This window comes from Aquila chrysaetos, chromosome 2 (assembly GCF_900496995.4).
Source record: "Aquila chrysaetos chrysaetos chromosome 2, bAquChr1.4, whole genome shotgun sequence".
Taxonomy (NCBI): Eukaryota; Metazoa; Chordata; class Aves; order Accipitriformes; family Accipitridae; genus Aquila; species Aquila chrysaetos.
The window spans coordinates 70,237,396-70,262,926 of NC_044005.1; the positions used below are offsets into that span (position 1 = coordinate 70,237,396).

A 25,531-nucleotide genomic window follows, 5' to 3' on the forward strand; every position below is an offset into this window, starting at 1 on the left:
TTGTGGTCTGCAACGCAACTGTAGATCTTGCATGTAAACCTACATCTCCAGAAACACTTTGTTTTCCAAGTATCTAGAGAAGGAAGATTACACAATACTTGGAACTTGAGCCTGCCAAAATAAGTTGTTATAAAACTAGCTGCGTACCTGGACCCATCACGTTGAAAGCAAGCAAGTTAAGTAACTAACATTCTCCTCAGAATAAGCCATACACTCAAACAGTCCTACTAGAGGATTCGGACCATGCCTAACTAATGCTGCATAAGAATTTAGTCTTTGCTACATTTTTCCATCTTTGAACAGAGACAGATTTACTTATCTTCCCAAGAAATTGCTCCTTTAACACTGGTAGGCCGTTCTAAGTTCATTTAAACAACTCATGGGGGGAAGATTCCCTGATCCACCTGCCAGTAAGACACTTTCTACCCCCCTCAGCATTTTCCCTGTGAATGAAATATATTCAATAGCAGGCAACATGTCCTTTTGGTCACGCGTACTGCAGAAATACCAAACGGAAACCCAAATAATCACTTCACACATAATTATAAAAATAAGAAGATATTGGTTATGCTTCTTAAAAAAACAGAGCACTGTCTACAGCCTATGCTGTAATGCACACAACGCCCCAGGGCATGGTAAGCCCTTTATTAATGCTTGCAATAAAATGAACACTGCAGAACAATTACACACCGTAGCCATGGATTTCTAAAATCAGAGAGCTCTACCAGCAGCCAGTGTATACTCACAAGGTGTTGAGACCTCAGGGGAAGCTGATGTTTGCAGTAAACTAGTGGAAATATTTTCAGTGGAGTTTTCAGGTGATGTCAACAACAGGAAGGATGACTTTGAGCCAGATTTCCATTTCTCATCAGACACGGCCTTAAAAGTTGGAACATGAGCGTTAAGGCTCCTCGTTGATACCCCCCCCACCTGCAACTAACCCCCTGAGGGGTGCAGGCTCCCGTGCCTCTGCGGCAGCCCGGAGAGTTCGTGTGTGCACGAAACGGGGCTTCCCTCCCCGGACCCTACGGCGGGGCCGTAATAAGGAAACACTTTAATTACTCGGGCACCGAGCACCGATTTTGCAGGGCCCGTACCCAGCTGCAGCCCCGCCACCTCCGCGACCGGCTGTCCGCCGCTCCCCCCCCCCCCCCCCCCCCCCGCCGCCGGCCCCGGCCCGCCGCCGCCCGCCACGACGCGCTCCCCCGCCTCACCACAGCCACAGGCAAACCCGGCGGGTGGGCGCGGGTCTGCGCCCGGGGGCCCACGCGTGCCGGCGGCGCCCCGCTCACCTGCGCTCCCCCCGCGGCACAACACGCTCCCCCGTGGGGCGCGGGGCCGGGCACAGCCCCACCGTCTCCAACGGCGCCTCCGCCGCCGGGCTGGGCTGCCCCGGAGGTGGCGCCGCCGCCGCCGCCGCCGTCCCCGCTGCGAGGGCGACACCCAGCGGCCGCGGCGGGCGGGCAGCGCCCCGGCAACCCGCCCCGCCAGCCCGGGCCGCCGCCTCCCCGGCGAGGGGCCGTGACAGGACGGGTCTCCCGGCCCCCGCGCAGCCGTTCCCCACAGAGGAAAGGGGGAAGGTCGCGCGTGGAGGCGCGGGGCCGCCGTCCCCCCCTACCTGGCACCGGCGCGGGCAGCGGAGCCGACGGCGGGCAGGGGTGGGCTGCTGCGGGCGTGGAGGCGGGTCGCGGTCACCGGGCTGGCCTCCGGCCGGGCGAGCTACCCGCCGCTGGCCGGGAGGGCTGGGCTCTGGCCGGAGCGAGGCTCCTGCAGAGCTGGGCGCTCTCCTGAGCCGAAGCGCCTTTGCAACTTGGCTGTGGAAGCTCGTAAGGATCTGCGTAGGAGCAGAAGCGCCACAGAACCAATTTGGGGGAAGCCGGATGCCCTTCCCTCCAGCAGGGAGCCAGGCAGCGGGCTTTGAAGTCTGGGCTGAGAAGGTCAGAGAGGCCTGACTGGAAAGCTCGCTGGGCCTGCTCACCGCCTCACCCACCGCTTCAGCTGCTGCAACGTCCCAGGGACCTTCGGTTCACCGAAGTGATGTGTACGCGTGGGCACGCCGGTAATTCACAAACTGGGAGGGAGGCAAGTTAGACGGGACCGTCTGCAGACACCAGTACAGGAGAAAGGAGTTTGTGTGAGTAGGCTGAGTAAAATGATAAAAGCGGGATGTGAAGAAGAAGGAGAAAACGGAAAGCAAGCAGCTGTTCCCCGTACAACGCTTCATCCCGCAGGCTTTCAAAGGCTGTTCCTCCAGCTCAAAGGCATTCTCAGGATGATGCCCTACATGAACTAAACGTTGAAGTATCACAGGCACTACCTCATTACGTGATGCATATATTCTTCTGAATGTTTTTTGCAGATGATTCTACTTAGCATTTTTCACTAAACAATTACTACATATGGTATTCATTGTTCTGTGGCAATAGTCACACCATAGGCTCACATCAAAACCCTTGGTGCTCCGCAGGAAAGATTCGCCAACTGAATTTTGTGTTCTGACGCCTCTCTGATCTCAGCAAAGCTTTGTAGCTCTGTCAAAACTACAGCACTAGTCTGGTGTCATTATTGAAATTAGAATGTAATGGCTAAAACACATAAAAATATGTTGTGATTCCTCACATTATAATTTTGGTTGCTTGTTTCCATATTCAGGATAGTCCTACTTCATGGGAATTTTATTTTACTTGATGTTGTGTAAAATTCTGATGTAGGAATGGAAGTATTCGTGTGAGTAACAGTTAAGCTATATGGTAAATAAGTTCCATCTACGTAAATGTTTGCAGGACTACTTTGGCTATGTTTGATCATTATGATCACGAAACAAGATGTTAACACATTGCAGAAAAAGGCTTTCTTGGCACTGATCTGCCACCGATCTAATGGGAGTTTTCCCCCTTTAACAGAAGCAGGATGAGATGGTGTCACGATCCTGCAAACTTGGATGCAGATGGGCTGCCTTGATGGTGTGGATGTCAGTGGGACCATACCCTCTGCTTAATTATTAACTTTTTTAATCCAGACAGCCAATTTTGTATTCTGGATGGGGTTTTTTTTTCTGTTGGGAAGAGAAGTTCTGAGGGATTCCCTCAGTTGCCTGCGGACTCCCTCAGTCAGATCCCTCAGTCAGCTCCCTGCGGACAAAGCCCAGTCACATCTAACATTGTACACGCCATATATTCAAAGACTCAACCCCTTGTCTACCTGCCCTTACTACGAGTCCTGTGACTGAAGGCTGGGCACTGCTTCATTATGTGCAACAGGCTTCAAAGTTAAATAACCTGACAGAAGAAAAAGAAGGAAGGAAGAAGGCCAGCTGCAGAGGGGACAGAGAACAACTTGGCGGCAAAGGGACAGAGGAGGAACAAGTCCTGAAGCTTATGTAGAGTCCAGGACAGATTATATTACCAAGGGGTTGGCAGAAGTGCTTCAGCCCTACTCTAAAAACCTACCTGGCGATGGGACTGCGTGGAGTCTACGTGGCTTTGAACCTGAAGCTGTGGTCAAGCATAAGGTCACTGACATAAGTGTTGTGGAAAGAGCCGCACTGTAACCAGTCCTGTCATTCCTGAGCTTCTACACCCTCATTTAGTATTTTAATATCTCCAAATTATTCTCCCTCTCTCACTGATGATGTTTCATAGCTCTTTGTATAAAAGAAACCTAATACAGACAGTCTGATTTCTGGGCAAGACCCACTTCCCATAGCCAGCCTTGAAACCTAATAGCCCTTTCTGCGCAGATGTGGTCAGCAGGTGAGATAGATGGTCCTTCATTACAGACCTGAAAACTTTCCTCCTCTTTCCATCAGGCATTTTCAGCAGATTAATGCCTCCTAGGGCTGTCCCAAGACAATGCTGAAAACACGACTGGTAAAAATTCCTGCTCCAAACTTGAAGTCCTAATTCCTTGTAAGGGATTTAACTTGGAAATGTTTCCCATAATCTTTTGGTACATTGTTAATCTGTTCAAGCAAAACTTCTAAGCAGGTTGGTAAGCTGAGAATAAAGAAGGGCATTTTGGTAAATTTGCATATTGGCAGATTTGTCACAATGTGGAACATAAGAGGGGGACTTCTTCCCCCCCTCCCCCAGACAAAACTGTGCCTCCATTATCTCAAGTGGGTTAGTGTGGCCGGGAAGGCCCGGTGATGAGAAGACTGCCATGCAGCGTAAAGGTGGGAAAATAATCAGCTGCAGGAAATGCACGGGGACTCGGAACAGAAGTCCAATCACTGCACTGAATGCAAGGAGGGAGAACGGGACAGGAAGAAGTAGTAAGAGAGAAACAGAAACAGAGGAAAACGGGCTGCTGGAGAACCGGGAACTCAGCTGCCAGTCACCACAGCGGGCCACGTGGGATGACAGCCGGGGGCTAACACACACGCTCCAGTGCTTAGACTGGTACAAGACAACAAGAGCAGCACTGGAAACTCCTGAGAGGGGCCTGGCTGAGGTCTGTCTTCACGGTGCAGGTCTGGAGGAAGCAATGGCAGGCAGCTGGGCACACCTCAGTCTGTCAGGGGCTTCAAAGTCCCATCCTCTTCCAAAGAGTTTTCACTACTGTGGCTTTCTGTAGTCTTCCTTATTCACCCAGAGTATTATTTCTAAAATAATCTCTCTCACCCACACTGCAAATCTGTTACCACCCACCATTACTGCCTGGCTTAACATTTTGGGCCCGGCCATACGACGACAGGGTCGTCATGGAAGGAGCACCGGTCAGGCCGCAGGCACCATCTGGGCCCCGAGCAGGGACGGCGGGTCTGTGAGCTGAGCAGTGCCGGGCAGACAGGGGCCGTGCCCGAGTCCCGCCGCCTCCCACATGCTGAAGGCAGAGGCGCATGTGGGGGTGATGCAGGAGGGCCCCGAGAGCCCGATTTTGGGCTCCGTGCGGCGGGAGGCTGCAGGACTTGACCGACTTTGAGGCCCCCGCCCCGGGAGGGCCACCTGTAATAAAAAGGCCAGCAGTAATTCGGGTGCCGCGGCCCCCCCCCCGCACGCCAGAGGCAGCGCCTCGCGTGTGCGCCGGTCCCACGCGTGCCTCCAGGCCCGCGCAGGGCGCCGCGGGACAGCGGGGCCGGGGCGGGAAGCGGCGGCGCCCGGCAGGCCCCGGAGCCCGCCTGCGAGCACGGCGGCGCCCGGCTCTGCCTGCCGGCGGCGGGGCCCGCTCGGGCGCGGAGGCCCCGCCGGCCCGTGACCGGCCGCGTCAGGTGACGCGGGTCACGCCGCCTCCCCCGCCCGCTCCGCGCCCCGCCGGCAGGCTGCGCCGCGCGCTCCGCCGAGCGCCGTGCGGGGGAGGGGAGCGGCGGCGGCGGGGAGCGGCGGCGGGGCACGGCGCCAGCGCGGCACCTGGTGCCCCCCCGCGCCCGCGGCGAGGCGCGCCCCGAGGCCGCCCGGAGGCAGAGGGGCCCTCGGAGCCCCGCCGGGAGCGCGGCCGGCATGAGCCAGGTGCCGAGGAAGCTGCCGGAGGAGGAGGAGGGGGACGAGGAGGAAGAAGAGGAGGAGGAGATCGTGGGCTTGGCCGGCTACGCCGACGGGGCCGAGTCCTTCTCGGACGGGGACGCGGAGAGCGGCGGCGATGAGGCGTGTGAGTACCACCCGCGGCGGCCGCAGCGGCTTCGGCACCGGGGGGCGGCGGGAGGGAGCGGCGTCGCGGCCGCCGTGGGGCTGCGGGGGGGGGCGGCGGCGGCGGCTGCTACCGGAGCGGCGGGGCGGGCAGGCATCGTCCCCGGAGGGGGCTGCGGGGCAGCGGCTGGCAACGAGCGCGGGCGTGGGGCGAGGTGCGGGGCAGGGCCGGCCCCGTGAGCGCGGAGACGTGGGTGAGGCGGGGCAGGGGCCGAGGCGAGGCAGGGACGGTGGCGGGCGGGACGGGGCCGCCGCTGGGGAGGTGAGGTTTGGCTGCCGGGGGTCGGGCCTGGCCGCTCTGCGGATGTGGGTCAGGGAGGAGGCGAGGCTCCCCGCGGGATTAGGGACACGGCGAGGGCCAGCGGGGCACGAAGGGAGCCAGGGGTAGCGGTGTGGGGGAGACGAGGCGTCCGGAGGGAGGGCAGGCCTCGCTGGGGACGGGGGTGGGTTGCCTGGCCAGAGGCCAGGCTGAGCGGGGATGCTGCGGAGGTGACCGTGGGAGGGGACGGGACGGGACGGGGACAGGGTGCGAGTGGGGAGCTCTGAGGCGGGAGCGGGGCAAGGGCTGACAGGTAGCAGGAGGGGTTGGGAAAGAGGGAGGAGGCAGAAGGAGCGCAGACAAAGTGGTGGTGGAGGGGGTAATCGCCTTTCAGCATTTTCCATGTCTGGGGTAAGAGTTATTAGTTATTAGTGGCCGCAGCCGGGTGATGTGACTTGAGTGTGCCAGGGAGGCGGGGGGGTTGGGTGTCAGGCTATAAAAGGCAGCGGCAGCACGCAGCTCTGTGTCCAGGGCTGCTCTGCAGCTGTGAATGTCAGTCCCCACAGTGGCAGGCTCTGCTAAATGTCTGCTGTCCGTGTGTCTGTGTGTGTGAGGACCCGCGTTACTCGCTGCGTATCCGTGTCGGCATGGATGGATGGTGATGCAAGGAAGGACAGGCTTACCAGGAAAAGCAGCCTCATTCAGTAAAAAGAGGCAATGCCGGCTCAGAGCCTGTTGCTTTCATTCAGAGCCTGAATTCATTCTTCTGAGACGTATTTCACAAAGGAGCTTGGAAAACTCTCAGTATCTCAGGGCGAAAAAAGAATTGCGTTTTCATAAGAGCATAATAAAAGACCACATGTTTTAAGGCTACTTTGATTATTAGCACGCAGAACTCTTCTCCTTAAAGGCCGAGTCCTACAGGCTGCCATGGGAGGTATTGCATTGACTAACACGATTTTGGGGAGGAAAGAAGGTCAGGGCTTTGAGTGTAAGCCTTCATGGTGAAAGGCTGTGGGAATGCTAGGATGTAAGAGATGTAGCTGAGACTAATTAAAGTCTTATTTGAAACTGCTTAAAAATTGCCTTTATTTCAATGCAAAGAGAATATATTTAGCGTATTTCTTTAGTGCTAAACTAACTTAGCATTTTCTGTAGAGAAGTAATCCATATTCTGTCCTCAGAGGAATTTATCTGGGTATTTTTCCATAGGAACTTTGCTAGACTGATAAAAATTTCAATTGTTTCTTCATAGTAACACCAGAATATTGTAACAGAATTTCTTAACAGAAACAAACCTTTACATCCTGAATCGCAGGAGAAGACAGTCCACGAAGGGACCTTTTTTATGCAGAATTAAAACAAAGGGCCATTTTAACAGTCCAGATCCCCTGGCTTTCTGTTAAGTTCTGAATTCTCTGGAGAAAGAGGTATAGAGCATCTGTAATGGAGGGGGTTGGGGTTTGGATGTGTGTTCTGTGTATTTAACACCGGCCTGCAGGGCAAGGGGCTTTCCTTTTCCCAGCTTTTGTCCTCTCTCTCTTCCTGGATCTGTACAGTAAGTAGTCCAAAATTCAGTGTCACAGTCTCCACTTTTCCGCAAAGAAAGAATGGAAAGGGTGATGCAAGGAGCACAGCTTCAATGCATGGCTGTTGAAAGTGAAGGGAGAAGCCAGGCTTAAAAGTAAAAATGTAATTTGTCCTTGTAGGCATATGGGAGATTTCAAAACTTCATATTGGTCATCTCTCACCCCATACTGGTTTCTTGTCTCCAGCCTGAATGCTGAAACCACGTCTCTTGTCCTCTTCTTAATCTTTTTACTTTACACATGGGGTCATATTCAGTAAAGTACTTAGTTTACATAAAGCCTAGTCATATTTTTGGTATATGCAATTAAAAAGTATTTAGAAGCTAGGAAGCCCTCTGCAGAGTGTCCAAGGAAGTAGCTTTAAGACATACCATTGCACAGTGCTGCTCTTGTGGCAGGGTGGAACCAGGTCTTCTGGTTCTGAGTCTTTTCTTTAGCCACAAGAATTTCCTTCCACCAGGCATTTCTGCAATGTTTATGAACCCACAGTAGCTGAACAGCTTTCTTGATTGCATATAAGCTGTTTCTGTTAACTCTTTAGGCTCAAGCAATCTGTTAGCATTAGAGGTGTTCATCGTGTGTGTTTTGTAAGGCTATTGTCTCGACAGCACTCCAAAGTGCTGTAGATATCACAGTCACCGTAGTATTGGAAATGCTACGAGATCAGTGGGCTTGAAGGTACATGAGTGGGAAGTTTGGGACTGCTAATTCTCCTTTACACAAAAAAGGTTGAAACTTAAAAATAACATAATTGCATTAGTGGACAAAAAAATAATCATTATTAGCTGTATTAGTTTAAAACAAGACTCAGGGGCTTGTTACTGTATGGACGGTAACATGAGCAAAATAATTTCTTTTGGCTTGACATCACTTGAGCAGATGAACAGCCACGCTTTATTTGGGCGTTTGAAAACTGGCGAGATCTACAAATACACCTTCCAATGTGGCATCCCCATCACACATGCCTGTGAAGCACTGATAGTCACCTGCTTTGACAATTAATTGCAATTGATGTGGAACTCAGGATGGGCTTTGAAAACTATTTTAGTTATCAATTAATATTTCTAATAGCTTGAAGGAGATATTAAAGTATTCATTGTGTACTGTGCATCCTGGTGAGACAGGTCAGGATTACTACGTGCAGTTCTCAATTAACTCCTCAGAGCTGGGCTCTTCTGCATGTTGCAACACAAGCAAATTGCACTCCATAAGCAAAGACACAATTGCAATTACAGAAATTTTGTAAGGAATTGACTGCTTCTCTGTGGGGAAAGTGCTTTTGGGTTTAAGTTTAGTTTTTGAATACTTCAAAGGATATGGTGTCTAACTAGCATGGCTTCTGTTCTTTATGGCTGCTTAGAAAAGCTGAAATATGAAGAACTGTTGGTATGCATTTGAAACTGGCATTTTATAACATTTACTCTTTGTAAAAGTGAATGAAGCAGGAAATGCGTTGCATCTCGCAATAGGGAAAATTATCTTTCCCATTACAGAATAGAGAAGAGTTTAGTGTTTCTCTTAGGCATATTATGATCTCACTCAGTAACCTAGTCTGGGAAGTTGCAGTGATACATCTACTGGCATTTCTGTGGCAAATTAAAGAAGGAGTTGTCATGTACTCTGCAAAGGAATGTGGGCAGGCAGTGCATCGTCCAATTCCTTTACATATAAGGTAATCTCTTAACTCTCTGTCAGAGGAAAGTGCTATAGCAGCCTCGCTATCTAGTCAGGTTTGGATGATACTCATTTACATTTCCCTGTCTTTGAACTGGCAGGATTTCAAAAGCTAAGTAAGTATTACTAGCAGAAGAGCTGGTGTTCATTCTTCTCATCGGTAACTCTGTTTGCACTTGACGCTGTAATTTTTTTTTTTTTAGTATGGCTTTAATATAAAGCAATTTCTTTCTAGTAAGTATTACAGTCCATAACAATCCAACGGTCTGGAATAATTTAATATAACAACAATGTAAAACCCCAAGTTATTTAAAATATTTTTTTAGATACATATGAGGTTTTTAGCCTATTTCTTAAAAAAAAGGGAGTTACGTAGGTAGCCTGTCTTCTGGTTGTCTCATCACTGGTCAGAACTTTGGAAACTGCTGTCCACCTTCAACCAAATTTGAACGAAAGGTGTCTCAAAGATGATTAAGTTCCCACAAATTTGGTGAAAACTGGCATTCAGAAGAGACCCAAATGAAAGTGTCTTCAGAGGGACAGGCGAGCAGATGTGTGTGTTCTTTGTGGCTGCAGCTGGCAAACCAGTGTGTATGCATGTACGGTCTGGCCAGCCAGCATGTGTTGAGCTCCAGATTGGCCACAGCGTGTCATATCTGTTATTTGGAGGATATGTCATAAGACATACAGGGGGAAGTTGGTGTTATTGTGGTAGGTAGAGGAAGGGGACACAAAGTACAATCTAGCAAATTAGACTTTGTAATTTCTGTTGTGTACAGAGTAAATGGGACGTTTTTTAACTTTCTGAAACACACAATAAAGCCTCAACTGGAAGACTGTTCTTTATATGCCTTTATAAAGCATTTTATTCAAACTAGTTCTTGTAAAGCTTTGAATAAATGATTTCTCCTTCTGATGGCCACGATGCAAACTGCATGATGTATGGATATATGCACATTAATGAAACTGGGACTATACATTTGGCAGCTATGGAAAATTTGTACGTTAGAGAAGAGAGTGGGGTGGAGGAAACACAGTTAAATCCTGTACCTTTGGTTTGCTTTATTGACAAGACCATACCCCCAAAACATAAAATATTGTTACATCGTCCTAGAGCAGGGGTTTATTATTCCGTTATAGGTGTGAAGTATTGTAGGCACATGTTTCTTGCAGCCACGGGAGGATACTATCACTGTTCAGATTGACAGGAAGAGTAGAGCAGCGTGTTGACTGCAGCTTATTACTTCCTAAATTTGTTGTCTGTGGATCAGCAGAAGTTGGCCGTTGCTGCGTTAGGAGAATGAGATTCTTATGGAGTTACTTGTTGCTATTCTGCTTGAAGGAGCTTCATCTGTGCACTGCTCCAGCCTGGCAGTGTTTCATGTGTGATAATTGACAAGAGTACAGCAAGTGGTAATACCTGTCAAGGCCTTTCAAATGTATTTAAAATGGATAGGATACCACCGATAATGAGTTTTCAACTCCTGTCAGTCACTGTGGTGACACGGGCCCACACTGAGTGGCATAACCATGCAGGAGCCAGTAGATGGTGCCAAGGGGATGTTTTATGCTAACACCGCAAGACCTTCCCTCGAGAAGTCCCAAATTCTCCATAACTGAAGCTCAGGACGCAAACAAGGTTGTGTGCCCTCCTGGCAGGCACGTCCTGCTCTTGTGTTTCTGAAAGTTGTGAGTGAGGCTTGAGGAACACAGGAGGACAGATGTGATCACCACCCCTGGGCGCAAAACATCCTCCTAGGCAAAGGATTCCTTCAAGCTTTCCGTGTTTTTCAGCCCATAAGGCTACGTAATAAATTGACAGGTTCAAATTCTTGTGACTGAGGTTTCTTGTTTTGGATTTTCATACCTTTGGAGTAAAGTTGATCACTTAAAGTATGCAGGGCATATGCAGGAAGGATGCCTATGAGCAAATGTGTGCTGGTTTTCTGCAATTCAAAATTTATCCCAGCAGAAAAAGAGAAAGAAATGCAATTATGTTGTGCTCTGAATTATGTTGAATAGTCTGTACTTCAGTGGGTGGCAGAAGGCCTGCCTGACAGCAAGTGTGTTTAGCCTGTTTTCTGATCAGTATTTTAAATCTGACCACTGTGTTCTGTGAGCCTTACTCTGCAGATTTAGGATTGACAACTCAGTTTTTTGCATTGCTTGTGTTTGACACTGCAGACAGGGTATCACAGGGGTGTTTGAAAGCTTTTTACATCTACGTGCAGTACCATTTTCAGCTCAGCACCAAAGGACATTTCAACGTTATAGGCCAACTAAATGCAGCAATTTAGACTGTTGTCACTGTTTTGATTAGAGATACTTGAAACTGAAGTTGGTGTGCTTACAGGTGTGGAGAGCTATACATTCATGTTCTTACAGATATAAGAGTATAGTTTACTCTCGTAACTACCTTTATGCTAATATAACTGCATCAGCACTAGAAAATGTTCTGGTTTAGTGGTACCAGTTTCAAACTGGGGTAGGTAGCACAATGAAATCACTGTGTTCCCACGCCTTTGTTTTGCAAATAGACAGGGGATATGCTGTAATCTTATTTATTGGACAGCAAACTTTTACAGATCATAGCACAAATTATTCACCAGCAGGTGAAATCCTAACCACCTTAGAAAAGGATTCCTCGTGAGCCCAGTACTGTGTCGTAAGTCCCAATAGAGAGGAGTTATGTGCCTTCTGAGTTGTCCTCTTCCTATAGCTCCTGGGATGTGTGACTTTATTTATTTACTTACTTTATAGGAAGGAAGGCCTCATATAGCCTTAGGAAGATCACACAGATGTAACTAACACAAACTTACTCCTTTCTTCCAGCAGTGTGATGTAGCTATCAGTTGTCAAGGGTATTTGTTACTGGATGATACTCTTTTAAAGTTGGGTTAGAATGTATGTGGGATAGCGTTAATTATAGTAAAACTAGAAATTTTAGGATATCTGTGTGTGATAACACATTTTTCACATACAAACTGAGCAATCAAGCCTTCTGCAGTCTCTGTCTTAGAGGTGAGAAGCAGATTTTCTGATAGTATAGCCTAAGGGGCAAATAATTCAAGTTAAAATGCCTGTAACACTGCTCCCTAAGCTTAAAAAATTGTTAACATTTGCATAAATCCAAGTAAAAATGTCATGAAAATAAATATAAAATGCATGTTATCTGGCAGTTACTAATTATCTTCCCATAGTATATTACTTTTCTTCTTGTGTGATTTTTATTCAGTTTTGGATTTCAATGATCCGTTCAGTACTGAAGTTAAGCCAAGAATCCTGCTCATGGGATTGAGAAGAAGTGGGAAGTCTTCCATTCAGAAAGTTGTCTTTCACAAAATGTCGCCGAATGAGACTCTCTTCTTGGAGAGCACAAACAAGATCTGCAGAGAGGATGTCTCCAACAGCTCCTTTGTCAACTTTCAGATATGGGATTTTCCTGGGCAAATTGACTTCTTTGACCCTACATTTGACTATGAGATGATTTTCAGAGGCACTGGAGCACTGATATTTGTTATTGATTCTCAGGTAAAAAGTGGGCTTTAAGATACCTTTTTCTTTTCTTCCTTCAGCAATAGACAAATGGGTTGGAAAGCATAGATTTTTTTTTTTTTTTTTTTTTTCCCGAAGCAAATAAATGACTTAACTTACATCACAAACAAACATTAAAAGAAAGTAATTAAAACTTGAAGAGCTGCTTTACTATTTTTAATCTCTTTGCAGTATGTTCAAAAGTTAACTAACTTGCTTTAACATCTCAAGGTTCTTGCTCAGATTCCTAAGTGCTGACAGCATGAGAGTGGTGCACATGCTGGATGTAAGCTCAGGCTTCTACTTATAAGAAATAAAAAAATAAAGCTGTTGTTGAACTGTATCGTTATCTAAAAGTAAGTATCATAAAATTTTATGTATATTTTTAAGAACTTTTCTACAGTTGTAGCTTTTCTTTTTCCTTCATTAGGATGATTATATGGAAGCATTAGCTCGGCTGCATCTTACTGTGACCAGAGCCTATAAAGTGAATCCAGATATCAACTTTGAAATCTTTATCCATAAAGTGGATGGTTTATCTGATGATCACAAGATTGAAACGCAAAGAGATATTCACCAGAGGGCAAATGATGACCTTGCAGATGCTGGATTAGAGAAGATTCACCTCAGGTGAGAAAAGCTGCTGTGCAGAGAATCCTAAAGAGGAGAGCAGGTTATTTGACAAGTTACCATTTTCTGTTCTCTTGAAGTAGGAGGCAACAAGCTTTTGATATATGAAGGAAAAGAATAGTCAGAGACATTGCATTTGACCTGATCCAAAGTACCTTATTTCCGATTGCTTTCTTAGAGGGAAAGATGGAGAGGAGATGTGCTTAAAAACAGATGACAAATACACCAGAGTCCTACCAGTTTTTGCTGCAGCTGCTGTCTTGAAATAAGTTGCTTGGACAGTGGCAGCAACCAGTAGAGCTCCAGGCAGTAGAGTGTATATGCCACCTGCATGACTTTTGCCTTCTTTCAAACCTCTCTGTCTCACAGTCCCCTCCCAATCACTAGTCCTCACTGCTGCAGCCTGCTTGGAGCCACTTGGGAAGACAGGTGCTGTATCTTTGCCTTATGTCTGCTGAGAAAGCAGATTCTTGTAGCAAATAATGAAAAATAGTGGACTTCTGCAGACTGGGAACTAGAGGACATCAAGTTGTCATGGCTTTCTTAGCACTTAAAGCCAAGTACAAATACATTAAAAAGAGAGACCTGCTCTGTGAACGTCAGCTCTTTAGAGCTCTTGACTGCATCATTGCATTGGTAAATGGGCCCACAGCTTTCAAAGAGTACATTGCAACAGACATACTCAGTAATATTCCTCTCCTGCAATTTGAAAAATATTTTCCTAAGAATACCAAGGCGGGAGTTGCATCATGAAGTTCTACATCAAGGTCTAGTGTCTAGGCTTTTTTTGTATAGAGATGAAGTCCTATGCTTCAATCATAACATGACTTTTGATCACAAGGGGTAATTGCATAAATGTAGGCACTTGCTGTTTGACAATATTTCATTTCACTCATATTATGAAAGGTACATCATGTTCACAGTATGCGGCTAAAAGGAAAATGTGGTGACGTTTTTTTCCAGCTTTTATCTGACAAGCATATATGATCATTCTATATTTGAAGCGTTTAGCAAAGTGGTACAGAAACTGATTCCACAGCTCCCAACACTGGAAAACCTGCTTAACATCTTTATTTCAGTAAGTACTTGTTATATACTTTGTCTGTAGATCCAGTTATGTCCAACATGCATGTTCAGATACTCTGTTCGCTGCCTTCTGAGAGATTATGAGTAATGTGAACTCCCGGAGAAATTAACAGAATGTAGTTGAAATGCACCCACATGCAGCTTGGCCTCACCTCCCTGTCTATTAAACAGTGTTGCTGAGCTGCTGAGATACAGTATTTCCTGAATCACAGAAAGTGGGTTAGCAGTCATCACTTTTCTGCTCATACGTTAATCTGAATGTTTCAAAGGTCTGTGTTGCATGCATTTGTTTAAGTAGTACTTAAAATTTGTGTAAGTAAATTCTTAAACGAACACCATCTAGCCTGACCTCCTATGTAGAGCTGTCTATAGTGCTTCTTAGAATTAATTCTACTTTGTGTCGAAGTTTACCCCTCTTAAGAAAATCTTCTCTTGTCTTGAAATTTTTAGAGGTAGAGTGCATCACAACTTTCACCACTTCCATAGTTACTCTGAAGGTCAGTTAGGAAGCTTTGTAGATCTAGTGGCTTGTTATCACTGTGGAGGTAATTGCTTGCTCTGCTCTTCCTGTATGTGTGATCCCTTCCTCTCCTTTGTACTAGGTTCTGATACTCACCTGTTCCCTCGTGGAGTCACTATGACAGACACTAATGCACTGTTGAATTTAGTTAATAGCAGGTCATGGAGGAGTCCAACATGCTCTTGTTTTGGCACAAGATAAGAGGTGGGAACATGTGGCCATGAGCAAAGGGGAACAAAGTGAGTAGGTTGTGAAAAGGGGGAACTCCTTGTTTTGATGATGGTGAAGTCAGGCTGTAGCAGCTCCTGACACTGCACCCTTTCTCACAGTATTCTAATTTTGCACCTTGCATCTAGCATTAATTTGTCAAGCTTTGATTTCCAAGCAAGGTATTTTGTTGTGTCTTTTTTGTGGTTTTGAAGTAATGAAATTATTTAATATCATACAACAGCCTACTAGATAAAATTGACTTCACAGTTTCTCCGTGTAGGGCGTGAAAATGGAGAGAGAGAAAAGTTGGATGTGTTGCTGAAAGGGAGAGCTGGGATTAGAGGAAGGTCTTTCCAAAACTTACTGTCTTACTATTAGGCAACAAATGATGCTATTTCATAATGAATGGTTTGTTACCAAGATCTGTTCCTGCCAAAATGGCTGGACCATATACCAGTTATCACCCAGTCTTGAACTCCACTTAGGACAGAAAGGTAGTGAAGGAGTGATGACAACAGTTCTGGAGCAATTGGTTACTGAATATGCTACACAAGTCTTAAAGAGAATGCTGTCTGAACGATAGTCCTCCTTGTGCCAGAGTCACCTCAGTCACTCATAATTGTGAGTCAGATCTCTGTATGGGGTCTCCTCACTGTTTGGAGTTGGTGAAGAATTTCTGCCAAACCACCAGATGAATCAAGCACGAGCTGCTTCCTGAACAACTGATGACAGTTGCTTGTGTGTCTGGAACACCCAGAAAGCAGCTCCAATAATATCTAGAATATCAGATGTAATTTGTAAGGAAGAACAAGTCTTTCAGATGAATGGGAAGTCCAAAAAAGTGAGCGAGGTGTGCTATTTCCTCTATTCAGTAGGAGAAGCAGTCTCAGACTGTTTCTTAGCTCCAAATAGAGCAAAATCCAGTTTGTTAATGACCTAGGGCAAGGGGTAGCTGCTGTAGCTGTGTCCTCAGCATGCTTGCTGTCTGTTTTTATGAGTATCTTCTATCTGTAGACAGGAGACTCGGAATGACTCCATTTGCAACCGCAGAAAGACTAAACATTATTCCACAGCATAGAATTAGTTAGCAGGTGCCTCTTTTACTTTAGCAACTTAGTATCAGCAAATCTTGACATGGATTTTGGTCATGCCTTACCTCAGGAAGCCAGTGTGTTGGATATCAAAGTGTGGGTGTATTGGTGTTCTAGTTTGGATTTTGCAACAATATTCATGAGGATGTGTTTTCATTTATGCCATTAAGACTTCTGACACAAAAAGCTGATGATTACAAAAATAAGTCTGTGATCACTCTTAAGTTCACAGCAGGTGTTTGACTAACTTTATAGTGCCACAGTGTGTTAGCTTGTACGTTTGAGGAACCATCAGTGTGATAATACTGCTTCTACATTCTTTAATGTAACTGCTTGTAAACTATAAAATAACAGTTGGTTTGGCATTCAAAACCCACATAAATCTTACGTGCCTAACACTCTTATCAGCTTCATATGGAAGGATGTCTGGTTTTTAATTACTGTGGCCTTACCAAGCAATCAAGTTGTGTGACGTGGGAATGTGGAGTTTCATTTTAGGGTTGTTGGGGGGTTTTTTGAGGGATGTTAAAAAGTATGTGTAAAAACAAAAAATGAGTTATCATGATAAAAATAAAATGAAGTACAGTTTTGTTTATTTAATGATTTAAATTTCATAATCTGTAAATTCAAACGTGTTATTTAAAATGAAAATTCATCCACAAAATCTGCTGTTTGCCGCAAGACCTGTTTAAATAACTGTCTGAAATTCATCTCTAACTGTAACTGACGGGTGATATCCTGTAAGTTCTTTTTTTTCTTAAAAATTACTTTTTAGGGCCAAATTCTGGCTTACTTTTCATACTTTCAAGAAGGAAAAAGATAGGCCCTGTTACCTAACCTAGGAATTGGAGTAACACTACCAGTTTTACTGAACCCATTCCATTTAAAGAATAGAAACTGCCTTCTACTTTATCACACTCAGTATAGTTGAGAAACACGGTTTAAATTTGAACTATGTCATGGTTTTTACCTATCCAAAAGAAAATCTCATATATTCATGGCAGAAGACTTTTCGCAATGACTCTCTTGGTTCAGATTAGCCATGGAATACTCTTGGATTGATTCAGAGCACTTGATAGAGCTTCTAGCGCATGTTGCATCTTCTTTCCAGGCTGTAGGCTTGCATCAGAGATAACTAGTGCTTATTCTGACCCTGCTCTTATTGACATCAATGGCAGCATTTCATTCAGTTGCATAAGGCAGCTGTTGGCCTTTGTTTCTCTAATAAGGAACCCTCCTACTCTAGTAACAGCAACAGTTGTTTTCTTATTGTCATTTTCCCTGACTGAGCATTAATGATGTAATGTCTCTTTGAATAGTATTTTTTATCCACTGGTTCCTGATTTTTTATGACTTGTATTTATTGTTTGTACTGTTGGGTTTTTTTTCCCTTGAGCAATTTCCTCACAAACATTCTGGCAAATCCTTTGCTTTTTCAGTTGAAGTTGTACTAAAAACCCTGGCAAATAAAATCTTTGAAGTCATGTGGGTACAATTTAGTGGTTACTACTCCTGGCAGTCCATCCTATCCTTTCGCAGAGGTTTCTGTCACCATACAAAGTTCAACAGAAGCAATTATGTGCCAGTTTCTCAGCAGGTCCTACCATGATGTATTAGTTTCAACTGAAAATGAGCATGGTTTAAGCTAAAACACCAAGCTCTGCCCTTACCAGCAGGCCTAACTGCTGGCATGGCAAACATCTCGAGATGAAAACCTTTTTAACTGTCACTGCAAGTACAGGCAGGCTGCAGCAGCTGGAGTTCTGAGATGGAAAAATCACTTCTCATTGTTAAATGTTATTATATTGTCACTGGCATCTTAATAATTTAAAGTACATCTTATCTGTACAGCTGAAATTGTCACTATATCTCTCTTTATATAATACAAAATTTTATAATTGACTCCTCATGAATGTCACTACAGGGCTCAAGTTCCAACTTCTTTTGTCTAAAATGACTTGTGTTTTCAAATACATATTTTGGCAATGAATTATGGCTGTATACTTACATGATATTTACAGGTAAATCTTGCGATTAATCTTATTTGACAGCATCCCTTGAAGTATGTGAGGTGCTGTCAGAATTATTATTTAAAAATTAAAATTACAGAGCTATCATGTGTGGCCAGAATAACCAAAATAAATATGCATACATTTTTGTTCTTAGTGCTCAAAGAACGTAGACTTATAGAGCCATGTAGTCTGAAAGGGACCTGCTCAGAGTCAGGCCAGTTATATAGCAAGTTGCTCATGGGTGGGTCCAGTCCAGCTTTGTGTGTCTCTAGGGATGGAAACTCTGAAGTATTAGGTCAGCATGCTCCCAGTGCTTCACCACTCTCATGCTAAACTTTGTTTTTTCTTCTATCAAGTCAGAATTCCAGCTTGTGCCTTTTGCCTCTTTTCCTTCAACACTAGCTCTGAGAAGAGTTTGGCTCTGTCTTCTGTGCACCTTTACATTAGGTATTTGTAGATAGCAACAAGCCTTCTTTTCTTCAGGCTAAATAAAGCAAGTTCTCTGAGACTCTCCTTGTACATCATGTGCTTCAGCCCATGAACGTAAGGTATCCACCGTGTATACTTTGTTTTGAATATTTTTTTTTATTATTAATGACTTACTGAAACGTGCCACTCGCGGAGTCTTTTCCATAATGAAATGCAAGAAATTCACTGCTATACTCTTTTATTATTGATAGATGTTTCCAGCCTTAGCTGTGTGTGCGATGGTGGAAGAATTAAGCCTCTTTAAGAAGCAAACGCCCAAAATATTGCTGGCCAGTGTTCAATAGCATACCTAGCATTGAAATTTGTCTACCTATTTCAGGAAATTTGGAAAGTGGGAGGGTCCATTTAGTCTCTTAACTATGTGTTAAATAGTTGACTTAGAAAAGAAAGAAGAAGAAAAAAGGAAAAGTTCTGCAACTACAAAGGAAGCTGAAGCTATTAAAACTTGTTAGGGGTTTTCAGTGTGGTTTTTGGTAGTTACAAAACTGCTGTGGCAGCAGTCCCAAACTATATTAAAAAGGTAAACCCATATATGGAGAAAATGCGGTTTGATGGGAGAAAGTTGCTTCTCTTCCTGTGTAGGTGGATTCTGAAGCATATTTTACAGCTTGAGCTTTAGCAATACTGGGAAATTGCTGTTTGTGTTCATGCTGGGACAGCTGCCCAGGTGCAATCCCTTGATATCAGCAAGCAAGGCTACTGTTTTCAGCTAAGCAGTACACATTTTTTCCTCTTTTTTTCCAGGAAGCAGAGGCTTATGGCAGTTTACCTTATCTACATGAAGAGTATGAGCTAGCATTCCTGGCTAGCCTCTGAGAGCTGTGAATACAATACATCTCCAGTATGGAGAGAATCTTAATCAGCTTTGCAGGATGACAGGAACATAGCTGTCATCACATTAGCAAGCCTTAGCATTATAAACATGGCTTTAACCACCAGTACTACATGAAAACTGAATGAGCACCATCAAAATACTGGTCTTTCTCTTGTGACCCTAAAAGATGTTCTAAGGAACCTGACAGTAAAACAGCTACAGACCTCAGTGAGACAATTTCTCAGTTTCCTTGAGAAATTAGTTCCTGAACGCTACTGCCTTCTTTGTCCATCAACTTTTTCTTTTCCTTGTTTTCACCTTCTTACCTGTCCAGCTAGAATAACTTTAAATTACAGCCCTCTTTTTATGTCCATTGTTACAGTCAAAAACCAAAAAGCTTGATCTTGGAAGATTTTTTTTCCCCTGCAGTTTCCACTGAAAATAAATGTAATCTTTCCAGATGTTTTCCAGAGAGGGGAAGTTTGGGAGTGTAACTTGGCGTTATGTCTGCTCAGAGGCAGAAACTGTTGGAAGGTCTGTAAGCATCAGTTTGCTACAAATATGGCAGTGCTGTATGTACTGTTCTTTCCCAACAAGCTTGATTGCAGTTTAACTTCTACTTCTTCAGCCTAGCTTTTTGTATAACAGGCAAGTAGGGCAACAAAAAAGCTTGGTATCAATTTGAAGACCTGGCTTCCGTTTTATCTGTCTTTCTTCTTTTCTTAAATAGAATTCTGGGATTGAAAAAGCATTTTTATTTGATGTAGTCAGTAAGATCTATATTGCAACGGACAGTACTCCAGTGGATATGCAAACTTACGAGCTCTGCTGTGATATGATAGATGTTGTGATTGACATTTCTTGTATATATGGGTAAGTAAATTGTTAATGTTCTTCGTAAAACTGTGTACCTAGAATCTGAACAGCCTCAAAATTAGAATGATGTGGGTATAAACAATAGTGAGAATGTGTAATTTGCCAGACTAATTTGTCAGGACAGGGAAGAAGGAGGAAACAGCAAGCCTCTGAGGTACAGATCCACTGCCAGCAACAAGCACAGTTCCCTGCCCAGCCTCTTTTGTTAACAACTTCCTCTTTCTATGCTAATAATTGTATTTGGAGGAAGGAGTGGGAAGTAACCAACCTAAAATAAAGGAAAACATTATCTTTTTGTTCCCCAGGGATGAATTCAACAGAAGGATGCCTCCCATTTAAAAAAAAAAAGTGGGGCTATATTTAGTTTTGTTTAATAGCTGGTGGCCTCTACTGGCCTCAGAGAGCTGCTTCACTCTTGCTTCAGTTCTCTGTCCTCTTTTCCCTTTATGACCTTTGTGGGGTTTTTTTCAGTTTCCCCTCCTTATACATTGCCAACTGGAGATCTCCTGGGGTAGCATGTATGTCTCCTTGCAAGTTATGTTTCAAATGGCTTGGCCCTTGGCCACATGTAATGCCAGCTATTCCTGGGAAAGGTAGGGGCACATTAAGAATTAGTGCATTAAGATGCATAGACTTGGAGGCTAAACAGCAGCATGCTTAGAGTGTGGTATTCTTTGGTAGCTTTGCATTCTTGCCCATTGGTAGACTTCTTGCACTCTTGGGGGAAGGTGAAAGGAAGAATCCTGGTGCAGATGTGCAATAAACATTAGAACTTCAAAAGACCAACAAATTGTTGAATACCTTTCTAAAATTTCTTATGATTGTATATTCTACTGTGTGTTTCAGGTTTTGCAGTTGGTCACTTCAGTAACTGTACAAGAAGTTGTGTTTTACAGAGGTATACAATAAAGGATGCTGATTCTGTGGCATTTTTTTGTACAGAGAAAGATGCTGCTGTGTAGTTCAGAAGACTATGTGTTTAATTATTCTCTGTACAACACCACTTGTGGGGTGCTCTTTTCACAAAATGTCACTCTGGCGCTGTCTTTGTGTAACCATTTAGCATTTATCACCAGAAATCTGCTTGCCATGCTTTAGCTATAGGCTAAAGAAATTATATTACAATTCATTTCTTGTCCTCTGTTCCTGGATCATCTGTGGAACTTGCTACCTTAATATATTATTGATACTAATTGTTCTGGGAGGTTGGTGATAACTACCCATTTAACAAGATCTGTGTGTGCATTCAGGAATAACGGTAAAATTACAAGGTACAAAACTAATAGTGATCATCATGACACATCATCTGTGAAAGAGAAATCTCTTTTCATGTTATGATGTTGCAAAAGGCAACATCTCATGAGGAAAGTCTCAAGATGGCTTAAACTATCAGTCAGCTGCCACCACTCAAGCAAGGTTACTGGATTTGGTATTGTCAGTACAGACTTACTGTTTCATGTGTTTTAGATAAAGTCATAATGTAGTGCATTGATTAAAAGAAAACACAACCTTGTAGTAAATGGTTGGTAACTAACAGAGGAAAAAATAAGGCTCCAGTTCAGGTACTTGGCAATCAAACAATTTCTAGCACCAGATTTAAGATTTGGTATGTGATTTGATAAGTTATTTAATCTCTATGTCTTCTTAGGTTACAGAGTGTGGAGTTTGAATAAAGTCTCTCTGAAAGGTTAAAATGAAAATTTCATAAAGTTTGAGATTATCTGGTGAAAGAACCAATGTGGGAGTACTTTTGTTAGCTCATCTGGTGGCTTATCTTTTCTCGTTTGTTTGTTTGTTTGTTTGAATATTGCCCTTTAGGCTTAAAGATGATGGCACTGGAACTCCTTATGACAAAGAATCAATGGCAATCATAAAACTGAACAATACAACTGTCCTTTATTTAAAAGAGGTGACAAAATTCCTTGCTCTTGTTTGTTTTGTCAGAGAAGAAAGCTTTGAGAGAAAAGGTATTTTTCTCTTTTCTAGTATCGCATTACTTTTCCCTTATATTAGCAAGTTAATGAGTGACTGTGGTTGTCATTAGCTGATAACAGTCTCTAGCTGTATCACAAATACTAAAGGTAAGTACAGCTTGATAGAGCTTACAAAACTTGTTTAAAGCATGAAGTATTTGTGGTGGCATTAAGATAAGATGAAATCGTAAATGTATTTGACAACTTTCTGATATGAAAGCGTATGAAACTTTATATCCAGTGCAGTAAAGCTTCCATCTGCAACAGTAGAATGTGTCAGTTTATCTTGGCTAACATTGATTTGTACCTGTTGGCGCCAGCATACGCATTTGGAACAGCCTGTGTGCCATAACCAAGGGAAAATTACTGAAACTGGCTGATAGAAATAAATATGTTCTTGCTTTCATCTCTGAAAGGAGGCTTTTGAAAAGCTGCATATTTGGGACTTAGGTGGCTTTCGTATTTTGCACTTAAAGTGCATAAAATTTCTTGGTTATCTCTCTGACCCTGGTCAAGGTCAATACTGAAAGCTTAGCTCATGATAGCTCTGCTCGCTGGCATGATGTTCACTGTGTTACCGGTGTTAGTGAAATGCCCTGAGACTAGAACTGAGCAGTGAAAGAATAAGCCATCATCTGAGCTTGTGTCCCCATCTTGTGATATTTAATTCACCAGTCAGTATTGGTGTGTTTGTGAATGCAGTACTCATACTGTGTCTGCTGGGCTGTTTGACAGGCTATTTAGCTTTTATTTTACAGAACTTCAACTGGTCGAATTTCTCACAACTGTGTCAGGTTGTTGTATCTACATAGTTTGGGACACTTCGTGCTGTAGCCTGTACTCTTTAACAGTACAGTTCTGGCATTATAATGCAGATGAGCTTTTGGTGCCTGGTGACTTCCACATAATATTTTGTCTGAACTCTAGGGAGAAGGAAAGTAATTCCTGGAAAAAAATCAAAGTGTAACACAGTAGATTTAAACCACTTAAAATATGTATCATCTCCTGTTAGGGAAATTGAAGTGGAAAACACTGCGGTATTTGAGTTAAGGCAGCTTACATCATAAACCTTCAATGAGGTCACAAGCTCAGTACCAAAATTCTAAAATTGTATTGCAGTATTACACAGCTGTAGCACCCAGTAAGTCTTCTAATTGACTACCAATATGGCTTTACAGCTTCTCTGTGGGATCACATTCAGCCCACTCACATGATAATGTTATCTGCCTATTATGTATGTATGTAATCTAACAGCATGTCTATTGTGTTATTTTTCAATTACAATGTAAGATGAAATACAGCTGGCTGTTGTTTGGTAATATTTCTATCAAGTATCCATTTCAAAGCTTATGCATTGTCAAAAAACAAAAATTCTTTGATTACTAGATGCTACTTATTTTTATCACAGTTATTCTGTAAAGCGAATTTACAGAATGACACCATATTTTATGAAAGATTTTAATTTTTCTTGTAGTATGCTGAGCACTTCTTCAAAACTCTTTATTAAGTTAAAGCTTTGTTATCTGCCAATGAACTTCTATTTGTTTTCTCTTAAGACTAAGAAGTATATTTAATATTGGACATAATATGAAGCTGTAATGCTCACTGATTTATTTGTATTTATCAAACGTGCTTTTGCTTAGCACAGAAGAAAATGCCTGGAAAATTCACTGATTGTGATCTCCAGAGAGACAGTGTGGTATTTCACTAAATGTAGAATATAAGCAATTTTTTCATTACCTAATTTGTATAAATGTCTTTATTAATGTGGAAAACATTTCTGTCTCTGTAGGATTAATAGACTACAATTTCCATTGTTTTCGAAAAGCCATACAAGAAGTATTTGAAGTAAGAATGAAAGTAGTAAGATCTCGAAAACATCAAAGCCACATGCAAAAAAATAAAAGACCCACTCCCAATGGGACACCAAGAATGCCACTGTAACTGAGGTTTTCTGGCAATGTGGCAAGCGAAGTTTTCGTGAAGTTGGTGTGACTTCTGCATCTCATTGCACTGAGTGAAGACGAAAACAAATGGGACTGATGTATTATATGAATTTTCCCTGAACGTTCAGAAAGCACTGTTTAAATATTTTTATCCAATCAGTTTTTTTCATATAGTGAGCACTTTGAGCAAAATGTTGTATATATAAGCATTGAGGTGAACACTTGTAAGAATTTTCTTAATATATGCTGTAAACTTTTTTCATGCCATATTAAGAAAAAACAGCTGTGACAGAGATACTGGGTACATAATTTGCACTTTTTCATGTTTTCCTTGTGGAGTTGGACTTTGATAAACTTAGTTTTTATGGTGATTTTGATGCATGGTGTCAGGTAAAATGTATGCTGTAGTTTATTTACCTGCTACAATCAAATTGGTTAGTAAACAATTAAGAAAACTTGGTACAATGCCTTTTAAAATTTGTGACAGCTAATACCTAACATTCATACAGATCTAATTTCATATATTTTTCAATTTGTAAACTGAAGAATAATTTTGAAGTATTACAGCAATAAGCACCTTACCAGGGATCATAACTGGTAGGTAAATATTAGCTTTTATAAAACAGGCTTTTGGCCAAATTTCATCCGGAATTCTCTATAACACTGGTCATGCCCTCTGTTGGGTCTGTTTTTATTATTTACCTCAGCATATACTACTAAAATACCTTTCTATAAAGATAATTGTTTTGTAAAATGGCTCTATGTTGCACTGGTATTTTTGTAAGGCTTCAGAGGAGTGTGTTGTATCTGAAAGGTTGAATTTACATTGCTGAATTTGTTTTGAGAGCCTGCACATCTACAGTTGGTGCACTGAAGAATCTATATGTATTTCCACCCTGACGTTCTGATGTACTGATAGAAAGTCCTAAAGATGTGAGCACTGGGTTCTGATTCCCTCTAATAGAGACACGTCTTTGACTGAAATCAAGAAGAGACCATTAAAATGAGGACTGGACAACCTACCTGCTGTAGTAATCGGCGTACATCACTACTTTTTATTTTAATATTGAACATGGGCAGACTTACTACAGGATCGGCCAGCAGAGCACTCTCAAACCTAAAAAGAAGTAAAACTTACTTTCCGAGTTCTGTTTTCACTGGTTTTGTTTCACTAATGATACAAAATTATAGTTTCTAGTCAGAA

At 43.3% G+C, this 25,531-nt stretch overlaps 2 protein-coding genes across 8 annotated transcripts in view; one reads left to right on the plus strand and one right to left on the minus strand.

Moving 5' to 3' along the window:
- ANKRD6 (ankyrin repeat domain 6) overlaps window positions 1–1,396 on the minus strand; it is a 108,515-nt gene extending 107,119 nt beyond the window's left edge. For 6 of the 7 annotated variants that reach the window (XM_030029762.1, XM_030029808.1, XM_030029799.1 and 3 more), the window contains exons 1-2: window positions 1,293–1,396; window positions 747–879 (exon numbers count right to left, since the gene is read on the minus strand). The gene's annotated coding sequence lies outside the window, so the exon portion shown is untranslated. The other variant, XM_030029724.1, reaches the window with a different exon arrangement.
- Window positions 1,397–5,321: 3,925 nt separating this feature from the next.
- On the plus strand, window positions 5,322–25,472 carry RRAGD (Ras related GTP binding D). The gene is made up of 7 exons (XM_030004196.1): window positions 5,322–5,586; window positions 12,382–12,677; window positions 13,111–13,310; window positions 14,274–14,388; window positions 20,263–20,405; window positions 22,227–22,375; window positions 24,174–25,472. Exons 1-7 carry the CDS (start codon window positions 5,439–5,441, stop codon window positions 24,323–24,325), a joined length of 1,203 nt encoding a protein of 400 aa, XP_029860056.1. The 5' UTR covers window positions 5,322–5,438; the 3' UTR covers window positions 24,326–25,472.
- The last annotated feature ends 59 nt before the right edge of the window (window positions 25,473–25,531 follow it).